This window comes from Stomoxys calcitrans, chromosome 5, assembly GCF_963082655.1.
Source record: "Stomoxys calcitrans chromosome 5, idStoCalc2.1, whole genome shotgun sequence".
NCBI lineage: Eukaryota > Metazoa > Arthropoda > Insecta > Diptera > Muscidae > Stomoxys > Stomoxys calcitrans.
Window position 1 is genome coordinate 39,486,102 of NC_081556.1, and position 18,120 is coordinate 39,504,221.

General features: G+C 40.7%; 1 protein-coding gene across 3 annotated transcripts in view; it reads right to left on the reverse strand.

Moving 5' to 3' along the window:
- LOC106093636 (uncharacterized) overlaps positions 1-18,120 on the reverse strand; it is a 113,048-nt gene that overhangs the window by 66,165 nt on the left and 28,763 nt on the right. For all 3 annotated transcript variants that reach the window (XM_059370316.1, XM_059370314.1, XM_059370315.1), the window contains exon 2: positions 2,435-3,060. In XM_059370316.1, the coding sequence (XP_059226299.1) occupies positions 2,435-2,483 (49 nt within the window). In that variant the 5' untranslated portion in view covers positions 2,484-3,060. The remainder of the gene's footprint in view (positions 1-2,434; positions 3,061-18,120) is intronic.

Here is an 18,120-nt window from a genome sequence, read left to right on the forward strand (position 1 = left end):
TCACAGCGTGCCCAGGACTTGCATATACTTCAAAAACCTGACAGGAGGCAAGGGTGATATTTATACCCAAGCCCGACACGGCAAATTATGCGACGCTAAAAGCTTACAGACCTATAAGCCTTACGTCCTTTCTACACGAAACCAGGGAACGTATTGTGGATACCATGATAAAGAGTAGGATATGCAGCGAACTACTCAAATACAAACAACATGCTTATGTCAAGGGAAGGAAGTGCAAAATTTTCTAGAGTCTAGCTTTATTTCTTCGAAAGTAAGCGTGCTTTCGACAGACAGGCGAACAGACGGATGGACGGACAGACGGATGGAAGGACGGATAGACGGATGGAAGGACGGACGGACGGACGGACGGACGGACGGACGGATGGAAGGACGGACAGACTGACGTACATGGCTTAATCGACTTAGTATGTCAAGAAGGTCGGAAATATATATACTTTGATCCGAGACCCAAAATCAATAATTCGATGTGTTACAAATGGAATGACGAAATAAGTATACCTCCATCTAATGGTGGATGGCATAAAATTTTTTTTTTACCAATCACCATAGTATACTAGTCTGGTCATTCCGTTTGTAACACCTGGAAATATCGATCTGTGACCGCATAAAGCATACATATTCTGGATCGTCTTGACATTCTGAGTCAATCGTTCGTCTGTTGAAACTACGGTAGCGGTTGAACGCGTAAAGCCAGCCGCTGGGAATTTCATACAGATACTTCTTATTGATGTAGGTCGTTGGGGATTACAAATGAGCCATATCGGTTCAGATTTGGATATAGCTCCAACATAGTCGCCCGATTTGATTTGGCTAAAATTTGAAACAATGACTTGAGATAGTGATTTTTGGAATATCCATGCCGATTATGATTTGAATCGGTCTATTGGGTTGCCCAAAAAGTAATTGCGGATTTTTTAAAAGAAAGTAAATGCATTTTTAATAAGACTTAGAATGAATTTTAATCAAATATACTTTTTTTACACTTTTTGTCTAAAGCAAGCTAAAAGTAACAGCTGATAACTAACAGAAGAAAGAATGCAATTACAGAGTCACAAGCTGTGTAAAAATTTGTCAACGCCGACTATATAAAAAATCCGCAATTACTTTTTGGGCAACCCAATATTAACAGATATAGCCCCCATACAAACCAATCTCCGGATTTGACTTCTTGGTCCCTTAGAAGCCTCCATTTTCATCCGATTTTGCTGAAATTTCGAACAAAGACTTCAGTTATGATTTCCAACGTCCATGCCAAGTATGATTTATATCGATCTTTAAACAGATATAACCTCCATACAAACCAATCTCCGGATTTGACTTCTTGAGCCCTTAGAAGCCTCCGTTTTCATCCGATTTTGTTGAAATTTCGAATAAAGACTTGAGTTATAACTTCCAACATCCATGTCAAGTTTGATTCGAATCGGCCTTTAAACAGATATAGCCCCCATACAAACTAATCACCGGATTTGACTTCTTGAGCCCTTAGAATCCTCCATTTTCATCTGATTTTGTTGAAATTTCGAAAAAAGTCGTGAGTTATGACTTCCAACATCCATGCCAAGTATGATTTGAATCGGTCTATAAACAGCTATAGCCCCCATACAAACCAATCTCCGGATTTGACTTCTAGAGCCCTTAAAAGCCTCCATTTCATCCGAAACTTGTGTTATGATTTCCAACATCCATGCCAAGTATGATCTGAATCGGTCTTTAAACAGATATAGCCCCCATACAAACCAATCTCCCGATTTGTCTTCTTGAGTCCTTGGAAGCCTCCATTTTCGTACGATTTTGCTGAAATTTCGAACAAAGACTTGAGTTATGACTTTCAACATCGGTATTAAATATAAACCGAATCGGTTTATTAACAGATATAGCCGCCTTGTAAACCCATCCCCCGATTTGTCTTCTTCCGCCCTTGGAAGCCTAAATTTTCACCTGATTGGCTGAAATTTGGCCCAAAAAACCTATCTTATGACTTACATCAATGCTAAGTTTTATCCGAATCGGTCAATATGATGATATAGGCCCGCCTTTGCACCGATATCCCGATATGACTTCTTTAGACCAACATAATTCAAATACAAACTCAGTTAATAAGGGTAAATTTTTAGCGGAACCCATGGTGGGCCGGCCGAACTTGTTTTTTCTTCCAATTTTAACATCTTTGCATTTTAATTGCCCATGACTCTTAACTTTTAGTTTTTAATTAAACGCATTTGCTAAAATTTTCATTATTATCCATGATGAATCACATTTTCAATGCATTTTTACTCATTTTCTATATTTCATGGTTCCATCAGACAAAATGTAATCAGCAATTCACTTATACATGTATTGTGTGTGTGTGTGGGCTATAAATACCATACATATACAGATACAATTTCCATTAATGTGAGAGTACACTACATACCTAAAGTTTTCGATGGGTCCATTTGATTTGCCTTTGCTAGAACATCCATGCTGTTTGTGTCAAACTGATGGTTATTTTCTATTGTTTCTGTTGTTGATAGTGGTAGTGGTAGTGATGCTGCTGCTGCTGTTGCTGGCTCAGCAGAATTTAGGGGAGATTATTTCTGTTTCTGTTGTTGTTGTTGTTGTTGTGGGTAGTTGTTATTCTCTTGTTATGTTAATTTTTATATTTCCTTTATGGCTTTGTTATTGTTTTGCGATTATTAGCAAATTTTTGCTGGCTTTTGTTTTGTTTGGTTTATTTCCTACACTTTTGTATTTTAGTTAATTTGGCCTCTAAATAAAGTTTCCATTACACTTTTATAGCACCGTGGCAGAGTTGCCCCACTAATTTACTTTGGCATTTTATCACAAACATATTGCCGGTTGAGAAATAAGAGAGATTTTTCCATTCTTATTTTTAAAATTTTAAGAGGATTTGGTTTTTGGAAGATTTATGCCTTAAGGCCTTTTTTGCCTTCAACGAATATCTTTGTTTGTTTTTGTTTTGTTTCAATTGCTGTTTGGTGTTATTATATTCTTGAAAATCCAACACGTCCTTTTTCAATTTGTAACCGAAAGCAGAACCTAAAGAAAAAAGTAAACAAAAGTAGCAAAAATGGGAAATGAGAAATTATTATATATTTTAGAAGTGATTAAGTTTAACGAGTAACGAGCTGTTGCATGGCAATGATTTGCCCTAAAATTTAAGGCTCAACATTTCCTAAGGATTCGTATTAGTGGGGGCAGCAAAAGCAAAAACAAAAAACCCATTGGTGATGTGGGGTATGAAAACACATTTCTAAGGTATTTACTGAACAGGCTAAACATTAAAGTGATTGCGCGCTCAAGGATGAGACACAGCAGTTGGAGATGAAGATTTCTGGTGGATGCCAGAGGAGGCTGAGTGTGAGTGTGAGTGAGGATTCTTAATAGGATGAATTTACATTTTGTTGTCCCTCTTGGGTATGCCATGCAGGTTGTTGTTGTTGCGCCCAAAAAAGAGGCCAGAAAAGTTTGATGAATTTTTTAACAAAAGGTGATTTACAACGAAGGGTTGGCATAATAAACGCAAAGTTCTTGGTAATTTTCTTAAGAAACCATTTGTCTCCTTAGAGAGAGAGAGAGAGAGATGGATTGAAATTAAAATTTGCTTAAATTTCTAATGTTTATTTTGAAAAAGTTGAATGGAGGATGCAGATATTATTTAAATGAAAAAAATTTTAAGGAAAATATTTCTAAGCATTAAATAATCCAAAAAACTTTATTTTCCAAAAAAAAAAAAAAAAAAAAAAAATACGAAAATATTGCTACCATTGATATTGACCATTTTTTTCAATGCTTTCTATTCAAAAAAAGCACAGCAAACAACTTTCAAAAGTAAGGAAAAAGTTGCTAAAATGTATTTGAATGACTATCCGCATTCGTCGCAAATGTATACCTCGCAGTCGCGAGCCGCTTGCTTCAAGATATGTGATGTTGGTAAAAAGCATTTGAACGGCTCTCAGTATAGCGATTTTCGATTCGCCAAGCGTCTTCATCAATGGAATATGTCAAATGGACCAAGGTGCTTTACACACCAACCCAACTAGAGTAGGTTGTAAAGCACCATCATCCATTTGATAAATTCCACTGATGAAGACGCTTGGCGAATCAGAAATCGCGATACGGATAGCCGGTCAAATGGTTTTTAGCAACATCGCATATTTTGCCTTACTGAAAATTCTTTGCTGTGCTATTCTTTGAATAGAAAGCATTGAACGAAGTGGTCTATAGCCGTACAATATCCTGCAATAGAATCCAAATAAGATTTTAAGATCAAAAAAAAAGAAAGCGCAATCCAACAATCTTGTTGTTATCAAAAAGTGTTATAGATAATTTGTCTTTCAAGGAAATTTCAAGAAAATGTTGTCTTCGGAAGAGATTTTATGGAAATTTAGTCTTGAAAAAACATTTCATGAAAATTTTATCTTGAGAGAAAATTTGACGCTGTGAGCATTCCAAAATGATGTCGAAATTTTACGGAGTTTTTGTGGTTGGAGAAAATTTTACAGAAATTTTGTGGTAGCGGAGAATTTTGAATGAAATTTTGTCTTAAGGAAAATTTCATTTTGAGAGGAAATTTTGTCTTAAGGGAAAATTTCCTAGAAGTTTTGTCCTTACGGAAAATGTTTTCATATCTTGTCTTTAGAGAACATTTCAAGAAGATTTTATCTTAAGTGAAAATTTCATGAGGACTTTTTCTCATTAGAGAAAGTTTGATGGAAAATTTTGGCTTGCGTCCAAATTTTCGGGAAATTTCGCTTTAGAGGCAATTTAGTGGAAAATTTGTGGAAATTTTTCCCATTAAAAGACATTTTATGGAAATTTTGTGGTTGGGGAAAAATGAACGGAAATTTGTAAAGTGGGGAAAAATTTTAACGGAAATTTTGAAGTTGGGGAACATTTTTACGGAAACTTTGTCTTAGGGGTAAATTGTGTGTCCCATGACATAAATATAAGGGGGGAAAGTGGCACAAGGTACGCCACAGGGGGACATTTTATCGCCACTCCTATGGGTGACCACCATAATTTAACAATTAAGGATGCTGATTAAGGGGGGATTTGAACCCGTCTGCTATGCAGACGATATTATAATACTTCTAAAGGATAAGGATCCGAACGAGCTACGCAGAAGGGCCGAAGGGTCTTGCATATGGCATATGACTGGGCTAACCCCAGAGGTCTCAATGTTAACCCAGAGAAGACTGAGACATGCCTGTTCAAGAGGAAGATGAAGGTGGGCCAATTTGACGCTTCACGTTTCCGTTATAAGACTATTTCGATAACTGACAAGTTTAAATACTTAGGAGAGATCTTGGATAGAAAATTTAATTGGAAGTATTCCATTCAGGAGCGTACCGAGAAGGCTCACAGTTGTTGGGCACTATGAAGACGGGCCGTAGGCTCGAAATGGGGCCTAAATCTGAGGACAGTCCACTGACACTACAGGAGCGTGGTAAGACCAATACTTACATACGCCTCAGTAGTTTGGTTGACTGCTATGGAGAAAAAGTGCCACATAAGGACCATACAACAAGGTCAGAGGGCATGTTGTCTTGGCATAGGCGGAGCGATGAGGACCACGCCTATTGCAAATTACAAATTGCAAATTTTGCCCATGAACATTCCACTAAGGAACAGGGGCAAACTTCTCACATATCAATGAGTGCAGTCCGATTCAAGTTAAAGCTCAATGATAAGGGGCCTCCGTTTTATAGCCGAATCCGAACGGCGTGCCGCAGTGCGACACCACTTCGGAGAGAAGTTCTACATGGCATAGTACCTCACAAATGTTGCCAGCATTCGGAGGGGAAAGCCACCATTGAAAATGTTTTCTGATGGTCTCGCCAGGATTCGAACCCAGGCGTTCAGCGTCATAGGCGGACATGCTAACCTCTGCGCTACAGTGACCACGCCCATTAGGGCACCGAAAACTATTCTAGTTATCCGACCCATAGACATACAGATTAAGTGTGAGAAAGCCACTGCGGCTATGAGAATTAAGGCGAAGGGAGAAAAGATTGAGGATGAGAGCAGGACATACCATCGCGGTATAATCGAGGCGACAATAAGAAACCTGGAAGAAAGCGAAGACGTTTCCTATTGGATACCTGAGATGAAGGTTAGGTTAGGTTTAAGTGGCAGTCTGCCATCAGGCTCACTTAGAAATTTTCGTCTATTGCGATGCCATAGGAACAGAAGAAGGAAAATGCTTTCTAGTTCCTACGGTTGAACCATCCAGATCGCTTTAAAAACCCCAATAACTTGCGAATGTTCACATCCGCTAAATTAGGCAGGTTCTCAAAGATATGAGAACCTAAAGTGGAACTCCTTCTGACTGCTAGTGCGGGAGACACACACCGAAGGAGTTCTTTAGTCTCTTCTTCTTCTATGTCCTCACAGCTTCTACAGAAATCGTTGCTGGCAACCTTCAGTTTGTTAGCATGTTTTCCGATTAGACAGTGACCTGTCATGACGGACACAATGACTGAGACGTCTGTTCCAGTCAATGACAGCAAAGCAGTAGACCTCTTTAAGTCTAGATTACGCCACATAGTTTTGGAATGCTTACAGCCCCCTCTTTCTAGACCGTACTCGGCACGAATATTGAGGGACCTAATTTTACCTAAATTGGTTAACTAATGCGCCATGTGTGGGCCCAAGATCTTAACTCGGGAGATCGGCATATGTGACAGTTATATCTGAGTATAGACCGATCTGGACCATATAAGGCACGGATATCGAAGAGCCAAACACAGCTCCGCATGCCAAATTTCACCGAAATTGGTTAATAAATGCGCCTTTTATGGGTTCAAAAACTTAAATCGAGAAATTGGTATATATGGCGGCTATATTTAAATACTGCCCGATCTATACCATAGGTTAGGTTAGGTTAGTTCAGTTTGGCCCATTGTGGCACCCTAGAAAGAGAAAGGGAAAAGAAAGAAGATGTGAGACCTCGGACTAGAGGTTCAACATGAATAAAAGAAAGACAGAAAGAATGGAAAACCCATGGGTGGGGGAGGGGGGTTGAAGAAACGGCCGTCCCCATGCAAGCATAGATGTACCTACGCCAGAGCTTGTGCCACCCCCCGTCGGGAGACATATAAGAGGTACGTCCGCAAGTTCACCCAGATCAGAGAAAAAAACGGCTCCCCAGAAAGGAGAGCCTACGTCTCTGCAGACCAGGATAAGAAAACAGAAAGTGTTCAATAGTCTCCTCTTCATCCTCATCGAGGCAACTCCTATAGAAGTTATTGTGCGGTATCCCCATGCGCGCCGCCATGCTGCCTTAGACAGTGTCCGGTTATGACCCCTGTCAAGGTACTCATCGACCTCTTATCGAACGCCAGCAATTCCCTTGTCCTCCTCTGTTCGATGACTGGCCATAGCGCCCTTGCAGTCCGGCAACGATTCACCGAGTCCCATCCCCACTACTCGACAAATGGCATGTAGGCAAGAGCGATGACTGGTCCGCCCGGCGCAGAAGAACCCCTTCTGGAAAACTCGTCCGCTCCCTCATTTTCTGGAATCCCCCCATGCCTAGGAAACAATGTTAACGTCACATAGTGGACTCGGTATCCCCATGCGCGCCGCCATGCTGCCTATGGCAGTGTCCGGTTATGACCCCTGTCAAGGTACTCATCGACCCCTTATCGAACGCCAGCAACTCCCTCGTCCTCCTCTGGTCGATAATTGACCATAGCGCCCTTGCAGTCCGGCAAACATCCACCGAGTCCCACCTCGCCACCGACGCCGCCCAGGCCATCCCCTCTACTGTGTTCAGTAGCTCTACAAATGGCAGATAAGCAGGGGCTATGACTAGTCCGCCCCCTCATTTCCAGGAATCCCCTCATGCCCAGGAACCCATGTCAGTGTCACATAGTGGATCCAGGGACTCCAAACAATCCGCCACGCATCTCGACCTCACCATCCTCGACCCTAAGGCCTTAAGCGCCGCCATACTGTCCACATAAATTCTGAGTTTTGAGGGCGTTCAGTTCCTTACCAGAATTTCTCTTGCAGCCACTACAATGGCACAAACCTCTGCGTGGAAGATCGTACACTCATCCGGCAGTCTCAGAGACATACTGATATTGAGTGCATCTTGGAGCCATCTGTGTAGATGGTGGTCTCATCCTCCTCAAGTACACCATACGCCCTCCATTCGTGCCTCTCAGAAAATCGAATCGCGAATGCCCTCACTTCAGTCGGCAGGTAGTCGGAGATCCTCCTCAGTCTATCCTTGACATCTAAAACACCCAAAGCTGTGGCCGCAGCCATCCTCCTTCAGCATGCCGAGCTCCCTCAGCCTAAGCGCTATCCTGGCGGCGCAGTTCAAAATGTAGGCCACCATGGGCTGCATATCCAGCATCGCCTCCAGGCCTGCCAGTGGTGCGGATCTCTGTGCTCCTGTAATCTTGGCGCAGGCCAGTCTCTGGACCTTCTCGAACTCCCTCGCACACGTCCTCTTCCCTACGGCATTCCACTATACCAGTGCTCCAATGCCGAGCTCCCTCAGCCTAAGCGCTATCCTGGCGGCGCAGTTCAAAATATAGGCCCCCATGGGCTGCATATCCAGCATGGCCTTCAGGCTTGCCTGCGGTGCGGATCTCTGTGCTCCTGTAATCTTGGCGCAGGCCAGTCTCTGGACCTTCTCGAAATCCCTCGCACGCGTTCTCTTCCCTACGGCATTCCTCTATACCAGTGCTCCAATGCCGAGCTTCCTCAGCCAAAGCGCTATCCTGGCGGCGCAGTTCCAAATATATTGGGTTGCCCAAAAAGTAATTGCGGATTTTTTAAAAGAAAGTAAATGCATTTTTAATAAAACTTAGAATGAACTTTAATCAAATATACTTTTTTTACACTTTTTTTTTAAAGCAAGCTAAAAGTAACAGCTGATAACTGACAGAAGAAAGAATGCAATTACAGAGTCACAAGCTGCGAAAAAGTTTGTCAACGCCGACTATATGAAAAATCCGCAATTACTTTTTGGGCAACCTAGGTTCCCATGGGCTGCATATCCAGCATCGTCTTCGGGCTTGCCTGCGGTGCGGATCTTTGTGCTCCTGTGATCCTTACGCAGGCCAGTCTTTGGATCTTTTCGAAGTCCCTCGCACACGTCCTCTTCCCTACGGCATTCCACCATACCAGTGCTCCAATGCCGAGTTTCCTCAGCGTAAGCTCGACACTGGCGGCACAGTTCAAAATATAGGCCCCAATGGGCTGAATATTCAGTATCGCCTCCAGGCCTGAGGATCTCATTGTCCCTGTCAGTCTCTGGACCTTCTCGAACTGCCTTGCACGCGTACTCTTGCCTATGGCATTTTACCATATCAGTGCTCCATAGGCGAGTACTGGTCTCACGATGGGGAGTTACCCCCCACTTCCTACCTCACATCCTCTTGCAGGAGTAAAAAGCGCTCAGTGTCTTATGGTTTCTTTCTTCGTTGTTTCTCTTCCAGGACAGTTTCCAATCGAGGACTATGCCTAGGTACTTTGCCTCCTTCGACAGCCTTAGGGTGAACCCGTTCAAGGACGGGAGTCTGATCTCCGGTATTTTATATCTACGCGTGAAGAGCACCAGCCCCGTCTTCCCTGGGTTGATCCTCAAACCATTTCTCAGACCATACTCAGCACGAATGTCGAGGGATCTAACCCAACTCATTGTGTCAAGTTTCAGGGAAATTAAGTAATAAGTGAGCCTTTGGTAGACTCGATAACTTAAATCGGGAGATCGGGCTATATGGTAGCTATATCAAGATATTAGCCGATGTCACTCATCTTCAAATTTAACCTACCTCTGGAGAAAAAAAGTACTTTTAACAGTTTCCGCTCAATATCTCTGGGGCAGCCCCCAGTGTCTCGCTCTCTTTCTCAGAAATCCAATCCTGAGCCTCATCCAATCCAGTTGGGTTTCCTGTCTGCGCTTCAACAACCTGGTATGGTATGACCTGCTGCGATTTTGTATCAGCTCTCCCATTGACTTAAGTCTCATAGCCTCTGTAGCTGCCTCATGCTTAATCTGTATGTCTATGAGTTGGATATATAGAATTGCATGCGGATCTCTGTGCTCCTGTGATCCTGAGGCAGGCCAATCTCTGGATCTTCTCGAACTCACTCGCACACGTCCTCTTCGCTACGGCATTCCGGGTCGGATATCTAGAATTATCCAGTGCCCTTTTAAACATGGCTCTAATGGCCCCGCCTATGGCAAAACCACAAGTCTTATGAGCCTGTTGTAACATCGTTATATTGCATCTCATCACCAAGGCTTTCAACTCAACTTCCAAGACGTGGGTTAGTATTTATTGGTCAATTGCTCAGATTGAGGCCCCAACTCGATTTTGATTTTCTGGTTTCCTGAGCAAACCGCCTTAGTATTTTTCATAGATTACGATGGTGATAACCGCCAAAATGAATCCAACGCTGTGCCAAAACTACCGACGATTTGTCGCTTGGCCGTAGGTTTGTTCATGTTTCAGTGTTTCCCAAACATCCCATTATGGACAAATTAGAGGGTAACTAACTAAGGTTTGTTCATAAGAATCTTATTAAAATTATCGTTTCCTACTTCCCATCAGCGATGCTTTAAAAATCTGCCTACAAAATATTTGGCCCAATGGTAAGTCGTACCACCCTGTCGTATACGTGCTGCGAACTTATATTCACATTAATTATACATCACATGGTACGACCAGCAAACAATTGAGAGAAAAAGTACCATGGCAAATTTGGCAATTGTGTGTTTATTCATTTATTTTCAATCAATTATTTTTCAATTTACTCTCCATCAAGGACAAGTAAGGCAAAAAAAAAATGCAGCTTAAATATTCTTTGTCAAATAAAAATGGAATATACATAAAAAAAAGAAATTAAGTGAAATTGTATAATGAAGGCCATGGTAAATGAATTTTCAATTAAACAAAAATTGTTTTTAATGGCAATTGTTTAAATTCATACGAAATGCCATAAAACGCAAAAGATTGAATGCATATGGAAAACTTAATTAACTAATGAATGAATTGAAGTGCGAAAAAAGGGCAGTGGCGATTTTCTATTTAGCCAGGGAGGGTAAGACCAAAAACAATGTTCATGTATAAAGCTTGAGTATGATAAGAGCATTGAGTTATCAATGATATGATAAGTAGATAACACTGTGGAACAGAATTCCCAACTCGACTGAGTGACACGCTCTCTAACACCTAATGCCTAGGTGGGTAATAACAACAAAAATCTACAATCAACCATGGGAATGCCTGGATTCGCCGATTTCTGTGCAAGAAACCGGCTCTTTATTGGAGGCACAAATTTGCCCCATAAAAATATATACAAACAAACTTGGGAGTTATCAGATAGATTCCCGGATTCGACCACGTACTTATCAGCAAACACTTTCTGGCTTCCCTGAAGGATGTAAAAACTAGACAAGGAGCCGACATCGATAGCGACCACATGCCACTTAGTGGCCACTCTAGGTCTAGGCCCAGCCGTTGTGAAGAGGACTCAAACAAAAAGCTCCAAGTTCAATCTCTTAAACCTAAAAGACCCCGAAACAGCACTCGAATACAGGAGAACATTAATGAAGGAGTTGCAAAATAACACCCATACATGGGCCAACATAACAACAGCATGTACTGAGACGGCCACCTCTATCATAAGCAATCGAGAACGTAAACTCCAACCTTCGGCATCTCCCTGTGTGCCGAAAGCCACGCAGGGATATATCTGCCACCCGCCTGTCTGGTCTCACTCAAAAACGGTAAATCAGCCGGGCTTATAAAATACACCTGCCGAACTGCTACGGTATGGGGCATACCCCATAGCTCAAGCGATCACTCCAATAATCAGTGAGTCGTGGGATATAAACGCTCTCCCCACGGAATGGAAGAAGGGGATCATGGTCGCAATCCCAAAGAAGGTTAACCTCACCCAGTGTATGATTTGGAGGGGGATTACATTGCTAAACGCAATAAATAAAGTCATGGCAAGTCATGCAAGACAGCATTTGACGAATGAACAGGCAGATATTCGGCCAGGACGTTCTTGTGCCGATCACATCAATTTCCTGTGCATAATCATTGAACAGTCTGCAGAACTCAACAACCTGATATGGTAAGACACACCTATACCGTATATTCATCGACTTCGAGACGTGCTGTTGACTCAGTTTCGCGAAGTTCAATGTGGAACATGCTGTTGAATAAGGGCCATCCCTGAAAAAATGGTGACACTAATTAGGGAGCTGTATAGGAATGCTGAAGTTTCAGTCCATTTCAATGAAAAAGAGAATCGACCTTTCTACATAGACAAAGGAGTGAAGCATGGTTGCATCTTGTCAACAACGGTACTTTTAATTTTATTAGACTCCATAGTGGAAGCAACTAATGCTGAGGTAACCTATGGCATACGCTGGCGTATTAACGACTCACTTGGAGACATTGACTAGGTGAATGGTATTGGGTTGCCCAAAAAGTAATTGCGGATTTTTTAAAAGAAAGTAAATGCATTTTTAATAAAACTTAGAATGAACTCTAATCAAATATTCTTTTTTTTATACTTTTTTTCTAAAGCAAGTTAAAAGTAACAGCTGATAACTGACAGAAGAAAGAATGCAATTACAGAGTCACAAGCTGTGACAAAATTTGTCAACACCGACTATATGAAAAATCCGCAATTACTTTTTGGGCAACCCAATATATGCCTCTATGCGCAATGCTTCGAGTACATAAAAGCGAAACTGGAGCGACATAGTGAAAATGCTGACAAAGTAGGCCTAGGGATAAACATGGCAAAGGCCAACTTGATGAGGATTGCAAATTGCAAATTTTGCCCATGAACATTCCTGTAAGGAACAGGGGTAAACTTCTCACATATCAATGGGTGCAGTCCGGTTCAAGTTTTTAAGCTCAATGGTAAGGAGCCTCCTTTTTATAGCCGAGTCCAAACGGCGTGCCGCGGTGCGACACCTCTTTGGAAAGAAGTTTTCCATGGCGCTGTATCTCACAAATGCTGCCAGCATTAGGAGGGGAAAACCACCGTTGAAATTTTTTTTCTGATGGTCTCTGAAGGTTTCTAACTCAGGCGTTCAGCGTCATAGGCGGACATGCTAACCTCTGCTCCACGGTGGCTGAGGATAGCAACATCAAATCTGACACCGCTCACTGTAAACGACCATTGAAGATGTTGGGAACTTCTTCTTACTTGGCAGCAAAATAACAAAGAACAGAGGATCAGAGGCAGACATATGCGTATCAACAAGCCTAGAAGCGCTTTTCCTAAACTCAACAAAGTTTGGAGATGCAGTGACATCTCACATAATACAAAAGTCAGGATCTTCAATAGTGGTGTAAAATCTATTTTTTTATACCCTACACCACCACTACTGTGGTATAGGGTATTATAACTTTGTGCATTTGTTCGCAACATCCAGGGGTAGGAGCGAGAGAGACCCATTAATAAGTATACCGATAGACTCAGAATCACTTTCTGATTCGATTTAGCTATGCAAGTCTGTCTGTCTGTTCGTCCGTCTTTCAATGTTAACTTGTGTACAAACTGTAGGTCGCAATTTTTATCCGATCGCCTTCAAATTTGGTACAGGCATGTTTTTCGGCCTAACAACGAAGCCTATTGAATTTGGAAAAAATCGGTTCAGATTTGGATATAGCTTCCATATATATATTCGTCCGATTTGCAGTAATAATGCAATAAAATGGTCATTTGTCAACCGATTCTTTCGAAATTTGGTAGGAAGGATTTTCTTTTGACTTGCGATATTATTGGAATTTCATGGAAATCGGTTCAGATTTAGATATAGCTTCCTTATATATATATCGCCCGATTTTCATTCCAAGAGCCACTGCAAGCGAATTTATTGACCAATCTGGCCAAAATTTTGCACAACACTTTGCTCGACTACTACCACAATATCTGAGAAGTTTGCTCGAAATCGGTTCAGATTTAGATATAGCTCCCATATATATGTTCGTCCGATTTCGAGAAATATTGCAATAAAGTGCTCATTTGTTAACCAATTCTCTTGAAATTTGGCAGAAGAGACTTCCTAATGACCCTGAATATTACTGGCTAATTTCATAGAAATCGGTTCAGATTTAGATATAGCTGTCATATATGTATTTCGCCCGATTTTCACTCCAAGAACCACTGCAAGGGCATTTATTGATCAATCTTACCAAAATTTTGTATAGCGCTTTCCTCGGTAGCTACCAAAATATCTGAGAAGTTTGTTCGAAATCGGTTCAGATTTAGATATAGCTCCCATATATATGTTCACCCGATTTTAAGAAATATTGCAATAAAGTGCTCATTTGTTAACCAATTCTCTCGAAATTTGGCAGGAAGGGGTTTTTTATGACTCTTAATGTTACTGGCGAATTTCATGGAAATCGGTTCAGATTTAGATATAGCTGCCTTATATATATTTATATATATATATCGCCAGATTTTCACTCCAAGAGCCATTGCAAGCGTATTTATTGACCAATCTTACCAAAATTTTGTACAGCGCTATCCTCGAAAACTACCACAATATTTTAGAAGTTTGCTCGAAATCGGTTCAGATTTAGATATAGCTCCCATATATATGTTCGTCCGATTTAGAGAAATCTTATATATAAAAATAAATTTGTGTATGTTTGCGTGTTCCTTATAGACTCAGAAACGGCTAAACCGATCTTCTTGAAATTTTCACAGATGGTGCATAATAACCTCGTGGTGAAAATAGGGTACTACATTTTTTGATATCTGAAGGGAGGACATACCCTCCCCCTTACCCCAATTTTCAGAAACGCCAGATCACGGGGATGGGTGGTGCAATTTAAGCGAAATTTTGTGTGCTTTCATATAGTACCCTAAAAATAAAAATTTGGTATCCAAATTTCGGATGGGGTACCTGGGGGGGCTGCCCCACCCTAAAACCTTCCAAACATATATTTAGACCAACCACGACATATGGTACTCAAATGAAAGGTATTTAGAATGAGAAAACGTATCTGATATCCAATTGTCGGACCAAGTGCTAGGGGGACCACCCCAAGCCCCAAAACACCCCTAAATCGGACATATTTACTGACCATGGCAAAATGGGACTTAAATGAAAGGTATTTGCGAGTAGAATACGAAACGCCCCGCGTTTCTGGGGGTCCACCCCTTTCCCAAAACACCCCCCCAAAGAGGACTTATTGACTGACCAATGGAATATGGGACCAAGTGTTTGGGGGGCCGCCTCTCACCAAAAACATCCCCCAAAGAGGACAAATTTACGACCATAGCAATATGGGGCTCAAATGAAAGGTCTTTGGGAGTAAAGCACGAATCTGATATCAATATTCGGGAAAAGTGTCTATGAGGCCACCCCACAACACCACCTAAATAGAAAGTATTTGCTGACTACTGCAATATGAGGCTCAAATAAATGGGGTTTTAGAGTAGAACAAGAATCCGGTATATATTTTTAAGGCCAACTCGCTCAGAGACGGCCGCCCATCTCCTAAAGCACCCCCAAGCTGGTCATGTTTGCCGACTATGGAAATTGGTATTTGGAAGAAGACCACGTACCTGATATTACAATTAGTGACCAACTGTCTAGGGGACGTCCCACCACCATAACAACCACAAATAGGACCTATTTGCTCACCACCACAATTTGGGTCTTAAAGTGAGTGGAACTAAATATTTATAGTTTTTAGGGCCAATACCCTGTAGTGGCGCATGTCGATGTACCCAATATGAATATATTTCTTGGAATTGGCCCGCCTGATAATAGATATGGACATTCCTGTTTTTTTTCCAACCCCAACGCGAGTTAACATACAATGTGGATGCTAGAGTATTTTTGTTGTTGTGATTGCTTGTCTCATGTTGTTCCATTATTGGAACATGTTTGGAGCTTTGCCTATGCTGTTTTTCTTCTTCTTCTTCCTTGTAGCACTGTTACAGTTGGATTCACTTACATTGACCGCTGTTGATGATTCAAAGCTTAGTGTGATCATGTGTTATAATCACTTAGCTAACAGAGACGCATCATAGGCGGTAGCCTAGGGGAAGCGTTACAGCCTACGAACCGGTGAGCGTGAGTTCGAATACCGGCAGCAGTGTTTCTTTATACATTTATATTTTTTATTTATTTATTTTTTTTTTTTTGTTTGTTTCATTTCATTTGTTTTCTTTTTTTTTGATCATTTGATCACATCAAAGTTCAAATGAGTTGTTTAATTTTTTTTTCCTTTTGGTTTTCTTTTTTTTGACAACTATTGGATAAGGTGGAAAATGGTTTTGGTTGTTAACATCCACACATATAAGTCCGACCAAATCATAGGTTTAGAGCACTTTGTCTCCATATTGAAAAGTTGCTATAATTTCCCCTTAGCCATAGTGGTGAATGTTAACTTCTTTTCTATGTTCTTTGTAGCTTTTCTTTCGCATTGGAGTTCCCATACACTCACAAATGGATTATTATTGTATTTGTGGCATGTATGTAAAAGAAGACATTTTTGGTTTTGAGAATTTTAATTTGTGGTAGTAATTCAGCAATTTGCCCCATTGTTTAGGTCAAGGCTACAAAAGGTGGTAGCAGACTGATTTGAGATCCATTTTTGCTCCAACCTTGCAACCGTGTGCACCCAAAAGTTTAAGTTTTTGTGTCGTAAAGGACTTGAGATTCTTTAAAAGTGTAAAAGCGTTATCCTTGCTTTAGTAAAAAAGGGATTAAATTTTTTTTTTGTTGGTGGCAGTTCTCCTCAATTTTTATTTTTTTATTGTCCTGCAGAATCGATGTTTATTTATAAAATCGCGGGTAAATAATTGTTGCAAGTGTTGGTTTCCTGCATTTTCTTTTTGCTGAGGGTTTTATCCCCAAAGCTGGAGTGTTGGTCCCCTGTGATCATTTAACTCCTGGATTAATACATTTGGTAAGGTGGCATTTTTTCTAAACAATTTCTCAATTTCTTTTGAGAACTCATTGTTCTGTGGGCCTTGTTTCTCTGATTCTAGGATTCCCCCTTTCCCTGTGCTCATATGGATTTCTCTGTTTCTGCTGTGCAGATTTGGCTGCCTGAGAGAGTCTAACAAAAGTCTTTTCATTTTTTTTGATCAGTGGATTCTGGTGTTTTAAATGGATCGTTTGTCTTGGTTTCAAGTACAAGAAAAAAAAAGAGCCGTCGGGATTGGTGCAACTCATTTAGTTTTTGTTTTTCGGGAATCGAAACAAACGCGTTTTGGTTGAAAAATCACTCTCGAAAAGGAAAAAAAAACTCTTGCGTGCTAATTCTTAGGTTTTGTAACTTGCTAAAAAAAAAGACCTTAAAAAAATAATTATTTTTCCGTATTTTTGCCCATGTAATTTGCCTCAAGTGTTATATAGTTTAATTTTTGCTCATTTGTAAGGCAGAGATGGAGAACCGAATCGGAAGTGAAACAAAAAGTTAACGCCTAATTGAGAGTTTTTTTTGGTAAAAGTAGTTTGGCAATCCAATGTTTTAGAAAAAGGCGAATATAAAAAAAAACCGATAGAGTGAATCGTAACAAATGTTAAAGACTATATTGAAAAAAGTGATTTTTTGTGTATGCCGCGTATTTTGTTAAAAACTTGCAATTGGCTGGAGTTTGCTGGTTTGTTTTAATAACACCTCACCCCTCGAAAGGCCTTTCAACGTGGGAGCTCCAACAAAAACCAAGTAAGTGCAAACTGTTATACTACCACTGAGCAAAGCCAAACAGATTTATTTTTTTTCGGAGAGTGAGAGAGATGCCGTTACCTCTCTCAGGTAATTTTTGTCAAATTAAATAATTTTTTTTCTTTTGAATTAATTTAAAAATGTTTTAAATCTTCCCCCATAATTTTTAAATTGGAATTTTTGCAAGTTGGCAACTTTCAGATGATCTGTTTGTGTTTGTTCAGTTAGATATCCTGCATATACATATATATCTGATTCTGTGCTGGTGGATATGTCAATGCTAAAGTGTTAACATGCTATTGGAACCTCTGTTAACTATGTTGATTCGCTGTTAACAAGACTCTCAGAAAATGTTCTTGGGTCTGAAAAGCACTGCTTCGATTGAAATAGCTTTGATACATTTTTTTTG